Source organism: Eutrigla gurnardus (assembly GCF_963514095.1).
Source record: "Eutrigla gurnardus genome assembly, chromosome: 13".
NCBI lineage: Eukaryota > Metazoa > Chordata > Actinopteri > Perciformes > Triglidae > Eutrigla > Eutrigla gurnardus.
Genome location: NC_139936.1, coordinates 16990010 through 16996262, shown reverse-complemented (window position 1 = coordinate 16996262; position 6253 = coordinate 16990010). Strand labels below are relative to the sequence as shown.

Genomic DNA, 6253 nt, shown 5'->3' with positions numbered 1-6253 from the left:
TCCCACCACCCTGCACACCACTCGCCCAGGTGTTTGGAAGTAGGTCGTGCTCAAACGTCCCTCTAAAACGTTCCACGCAACTATACTTCTGTCAATTTTTAGCCGAGTGCAACATCATGAAAGAGTGCGCATCATTTATGATGCCTCTCAGTGGTGTAGTGGAGGGTATACGCAGGTATACGGGGTATACCCACTTCTTTTTCTGGTGGTTTACAGTATACCCACCTATCAGCCAGAAAGCCATTGGAATATATGGGAGAGTATACCCACTTCCTCCTCTGTAACCTACCCATCTACCTAGCAGTACACCCACCTCATCAACTACCACTACACCACTGATGCCTCTCATTTCTGTGACCACCGACATTTAGCGTAGCACTTCAGGCTCCAGATGTGGTGAAACAATGCACCGAACTAGCTGTTTCCTAGAGCCAGCTCTCTCTTTACTACATAATCCACATTGACGAAGAATTCATTCTGATGCACCTCATTGATGAATAAAAATGCCATTTTGAGTATGATGAGGACTCATCTGAGAAGACTGACACAGCAACACACATTTGGATTGCAGCGGATCTGAAAGTGTGACTTCTGAGTTCAGACACCGGCGCCATTATTATGGATGAGGATTTTATTTATTATTATTATTATTTTTTAATGTTATTCCTGTTTCTGCAGACAAAGAGAACACTAAAGAGACGGACATTGTGAGAAAGGGAAAGCATGATCATTCATTTGGGATAGTCTTGACAGATTCATTACTTTCTTATCTAAATGACTGAATTGAGTTAATTAGACAATATATAAGTTGTCCCATATAAAACAAGCTGTTACCAGTCAAACACAGCAGAGCAGCCTGAGAAATGTGCCTCTGCTGCCCCCTACAGAACTACAGCTCATAACAACATGATTATTAAAAGAAAATACCGCAATGATGGATGTCTTCCTAAAAAAAAGTTTATCATCTCATAAAATATGACAACAGACATTCCAAGACCCCAAGAGAAGCTTTGAATACAAACAAAATGACATTCAGGAGAGCCTTAGTATCAACCTGCTTTTAAAATACGGAAAGCTGACAACCAGGGGCTCATTTCTTATTGTGTATGAGTCGCAACTGGTGTGACGTTCATTTTGATTAATGAAATGCATCAAAGTTGACAGCAGGAGATGATCTCATGGTGTAAACTTGTGTGAAATAGGCCCTCATGATACGAAAAACAAGTAGACATTTTCAATTTCACTGGATGTGAAGAATGGCAGCTCTTCTGCTGCAATCGCTTATGATTTCCCATTCAGTACCTGCAGAAGATTCTTCACCGTTATCTGCATCTCCTGTTGGTTCACACACAACTTCAGCTCCTTTCTTGCGTCACACGGGTCTTCTGATTGGCTCGCCATGTTCTCATCGGTCAGAGTCGTCTTTAGGAGCTCCTCGCTGAGTCTGCGATACCATGGCAACACAAGACACACTTCTCTTAGGACACTGCTGGTTACAGGCCCAGTTTAGAAAAACAAATGTCTGATCTAAATAGTTTTCTCTCCTATCCTTCTGACTTCAGAACAAGGTTTTGTCAAGTAATTATTCTAGTTTACTTCTTAGCTTTACGTTACAACATGGCGTAGCAGTGAGTGGTTTCAGTTTGCTTTAACATGTTGTGGAGGTGTGTGCAGGTAATTTATACTAACATCTTTCAGAAGTGCCCGTGTGCCTGCTAGTGAATTTAATATGTTGCTGACCTCTGTTGATGGGAGGAGGCGCTGCAGGCCTGGATGGTGTCCATCAGCTCCACTCTGACTGCTTGTCCTGCTGGACTGGACAAAACATCAGCTTCACTGCAGCTGGGGAACAGACTCATGAGCATAGGAGGCAACTACACACACACACACACACACACACACACACACACACACACACACACACACACACATACACACACATTAATTAAGGGAGGAACAGTTTCCACCTTGGATGAATATAGAGTAGTAGGCAGCATCTCAATATTGGTGCTGTGTATTTACTGACAGGCAAAATGAGGTGGAAAACTTAGCATTAATCTTGTTATATCTAGGTTATATGATGCTTTAGTTGACCTTTTTCCTCAAGGGACCCCTTTTCTATATTATTGATTAAACTGATGACTCCTGACTAAGTGATATATTTATAATAAGGCAGTACTCCTGATTAACTGAACAAAGTTCTCTGTCTATGTCTATATGTTCTATGTCAGTAAGATCTGAAGGGGTAAAAGCTCTGACCTCTTCATTGGTTGGGTCCAGGATCAGGGTGCAGATGAAGTCCCGCCTGGCTCCCTCCACGTTTAGGAGCTTCCGGAAGGCCTTGGATCTGTTCTCGTAGTACTGACTTGCTGCGGGGTTGTACTGGACGGCCAGAGAAAACTTGTCAGCTGCCTCCTGGAAACACCTGCACATACACAATCACAGACTTAACATCGAAACCAGACTTGAGTGTGAATGTGTCCGTGTGGGTGTTCTGACCCATCCTGGAAGCAGATCAAGCCCAGCGTGTTGTGGAGGACAGCGAGGCGGAGCCGGACAGCAGGGTCATCAGGTGGCGTCCTCATCTCCTCAGCCTGCTGATAGTCAGCTAGAGCATAACACCACTCACCCTGCTGAAAGAAACAGTCTGACACACAACCACATACAAACACATTAGACCAACAATTAGTTCACACAGTTCTGTCATTTCATTGGATTTGAGTCAATGAATTCCTGCCTCACCTCCTCGGTTCAGGTACAGGCCCACCTGGCCCTTCTCCTCCTCGATGGCCTTGTCGAGGAGCAGGGTCGCCTCAGCGTAGAGGCCTCTGCTGAAGCACTGGACAGCAAAGTCATTGTAGTTGAGAACCAGCTGAAATTTCGCCTCCTCTTCCACAGAGCCACGCTCGTCCTCCTGACCTTTGACCTCGTCCTGCTCACTCAGCTCCACAGCCTGGACCAGATCCTCGATGGCTGCTGTGAAGTCTTTCATGAGTCTGTACACAATCCCTCTGATGGACAATGTAATCAAATAAAACATGACAGAACCTAATTTCATTAAAGATTTAACTGAATTGTTCTAACTTTAACTGAAGTAATTGGTTAATTAATATAGCAACCTGTTTAATGTTTTGACATTTTGATAGTTAATTGATTAGCTTAGGTCATCACTAATATGTCCACTATAGATTTCACCAGTCTATTGGCCATATTCACCTGAGCAGGTAGAGGCGTGCGTCCTGCGGGCAGTTCTCCAGAGCAACATTGATCATGCAGATGGCTTCAGACAGCTGGCCTGTTAAAACTCTTTCAACGGCCTTCTGTCTGGCCTGTTCACTGGCCTCCTGCAGCTGCAGCAGGAGAGCTCCCGCCACTGGACACCTTGGATTCAACGCCAGTGCCGACTTCACGTCCTGATAACATGGTGATATCTGGATCGGAGAGGAAATCACCGCTGGGAACTCAACCACACACAGTTGATTGCATGTTTACAGCAGATGCAATATATCCGAGACAACGTGAGCAACTTTATAGAATATGAGTTTTCAAACTAATTCTCATGTCAAAATATTGCACCCACAAGGACACATTTTTAAACCATAATAAATCATGGTTTAACTTTAAATCATGACAGGTTTTATGTCTTTGAGGTGTAACCTGGTGCAGCAGTTTGTGCAGTCGGGCTCTGAGGATGTAAAGGTCAGCAGTGGGACCATCTGACAGCATCCAGCCGTTGACCATTTTCAGACAGTTAGCATGGTGACCTGCAGCTGTCAGACAGGCCAGGCTGGGACACAACAAATTACATCATCCACTACATGGGCCGTGTGTTAGTTAACAACTTTAAATGGATCTAAGTCTGCAGGTTCCTGACCTTCTGACGTCGTGTGCCCTGCAGCCGGGTTTCACCTCAGCAGCTTTCCTGAAGGCCTCCAGAGCCTCGAGGAAGAGGCCTCGGTCAAACAAACACTGGCCCTAAGGAAAATGGAAAATGGAGGGATCGCCAATAAATTATTTTATAATATTAACTGAGATTGTTATATCATCAGAGCAACAGCAGATTAACCTTAAACCTTTTAACAATTTAATGTACATAAAAGAGTGGAGACCTGGAGGTAGTAGATGAAGGCCAAGCGGGCGTTGAAGGCTCCTGGCTCCAAGATCCGGGCCCGTTTATAACAGGCTGCTGCTGACTGGTAGTCACACAGCTGCAGGTAGGCCTCCGCCTGGCTCACATACAGCTGAGTCTAAAAAACACACAACAGCAGTGGTTGTGGGGGAGAAAAATACAATAATATAAAAACAATACAACTTAAACCCAGAAAGCTCACACAAGCTAAATACCAAGATAGTAAACGCACAGGGGAACTGAAATCACCAGCTGGGTATACATACTGTCATGTGTTTCACAGGTCATGTGATTTTAGCTTATAGAATGCATTAGGGTATATTATCATTATAGTCAGAGTTATTATGCCAAGTAATTTAAAAATCAATCCTTATTTCTAATTCTCACAAACTGAGCTGATCTATTTAACATAAAAATCAAATCTAATTTTAATTTAAAAAACATTACAACAAGCAGTCAATTTTAACATGCGTCTTGTTATTCCAGCACCTGTTCTGGCTGCAGTGTGATGGCTTTGGAGAAGCAGATCACAGCCTTCTCATACTGGGAGTTTCCCATCGCCTCATTTCCATTTGTGTTACTGTAAAGAAAAATTGTATAAGCATTATAACCCTGATAAACCTGGTCAGTCACTCTTGACGCTGTGTTGTTAATTCATGATTCTCACTGCTTCACAGCCTTGCTCCGGATGATGAGGCTCCCCTGCAGCTCCGGTCTTTGAGGTTTCTCTCCCGGTGCTAGAAAGGTTTTATTGGAGCCAAAAAACTGCTTGAAGGGGCTCTTTCTCGTGGCTTCATTCAGCTCCTTTTCTAAAACATCAGTGGGAAATAAACTCTGCTCCTTCGCCTGCTGGTGGACAATCAATTGACAAAGATTTAATATAGAGAAACAACTCAGCTTTTCCTGACTGACGCCGAGCCACAAAATAAGGAGGATTAGAATGAATGACAATCAAAACATGTTCATTTCCGAGGAAGAAATCAAATAAACAACTTGGAGACTCCATAAAACCCATATTTCTGGTTCATAAGAGAGCTATAAGAATTAGAAATGTATTGGATTATTACTGCCTAACCAATGAAAAACATACATGCTTTAAAATGTTGTGATATAGTTGATATCAAAACTGCACAGATAATGTACAAATCACAAAATTGTTTCCTAAAACTATTCATAGTTTTTTTTTCTTTTTTTTTAAGAGAGAGAGAGAATTTTAGAGAGAGACAGTTATCAATTTAGTGGAATGTTTAAAAACACAATGCTGAGGACAAATACAAAGTGTACACTTATCTGTCAAAGGGGTTCACTTTGCAAATGAAAAAAAAGTTTAAAAATAAGGTCTAAAACACGAATAAACCAGAGGTATAATATGCAATATTAAAACATGATATATACCGGTAGGTATAATTAGTTCAAGCTTCAGTTTACACCTATCCGGTCAATGTTTTTTGTCTTACCTTTAAATTAATGTCTTATTTTATTTGTTTATTTTTATGTACATTCATTTTGGAAAGTTTTTTTTTTAAATGACTGGAATAACTTAGGAGCAGTAGTACTGCATAAAGAAAGAAACATAGTTAAAAACTACCGTAGGTCTGCATTTTAAACATGACATCACAATTTGTCAACCATTTTCTTTACTTTTATAGTTTTTGGTTTTATATTAACAAACTATTTTTTTATTAAATGTGTCAAACACATCTAGCTAATCAGCTAACGTCAAACAGTTGACATGGGTTGATAGCGTTAATTAAACACCACTGTAAGCTAATTTTAACTTTTAGCTACTGACTTTTCTCTTGTTTTGTAACAAAAAAATTGTTTACCGTTTGATCAGTCTTCTCCTCGAAAGTATCCATTGTATGTAGAATAGTTGATATAAACTATTTTACATAAGCCGTTACATTCGCTCGGTTTATCTCAGTTCGATGTTGCTGCGTTAACGTGAAATCTGGTTCTCACCATGGAAACCAACTTCAGCACAAAGAGCGACATCTTTCAGCGAGAGGTCGCACTCTTTCACTTCCGGTGCGTTTCAAGCTAACTAGAACAGCGTTAAACCGAACATTTAAGGTTCACACGTGTAGATGGTGTTGTAAATATGATGTAACTTTGAGTAGAGAA

General features: G+C 41.4%; 1 protein-coding gene across 4 annotated transcripts; it reads right to left on the bottom strand.

Moving 5' to 3' along the window:
* Positions 1 to 671: 671 nt before the first annotated feature.
* LOC311022831 (tetratricopeptide repeat protein 16-like) lies at positions 672 to 6084 on the bottom strand. Of its 4 annotated transcripts, none has more exons than XM_084024400.1 (12): positions 5956 to 6084; positions 4797 to 4978; positions 4619 to 4709; positions 4110 to 4247; positions 3875 to 3975; positions 3658 to 3787; positions 3217 to 3431; positions 2743 to 3011; positions 2500 to 2647; positions 2260 to 2425; positions 1741 to 1874; positions 672 to 1444 (listed from the first exon to the last, which is right to left on the bottom strand). In XM_084024400.1, exons 1-12 carry the CDS (start codon positions 5986 to 5988, stop codon positions 1282 to 1284), a joined length of 1770 nt encoding a protein of 589 aa, XP_083880526.1. In that variant the 5' UTR covers positions 5989 to 6084; the 3' UTR covers positions 672 to 1281. The 4 variants fall into 4 exon arrangements, with proteins under 4 accessions (XP_083880526.1, XP_083880528.1, XP_083880527.1 ...); XM_084024402.1 differs by having other exon boundaries at positions 1741 to 1815; XM_084024401.1 differs by having other exon boundaries at positions 4797 to 4975; positions 5956 to 6074.
* Positions 6085 to 6253: the final 169 nt, after the last annotated feature.

Excerpts from the sequence above, each read along its gene's own strand:
- LOC311022831 (XM_084024400.1), bottom strand. The coding sequence starts at position 5,988 with ATGGATACTTTCGAGGAGAAGACTGATCAAACG. Across the intron at positions 4,979-5,955 it reads AGGAGAAGACTGATCAAACG|CAGGCGAAGGAGCAGAGTTT; the intron begins GTAAACAATTTT and ends ATTGTCCACCAG. Across the intron at positions 4,710-4,796 it reads CGGAGCAAGGCTGTGAAGCA|TAACACAAATGGAAATGAGG; the intron begins GTGAGAATCATG and ends TTTTCTTTACAG.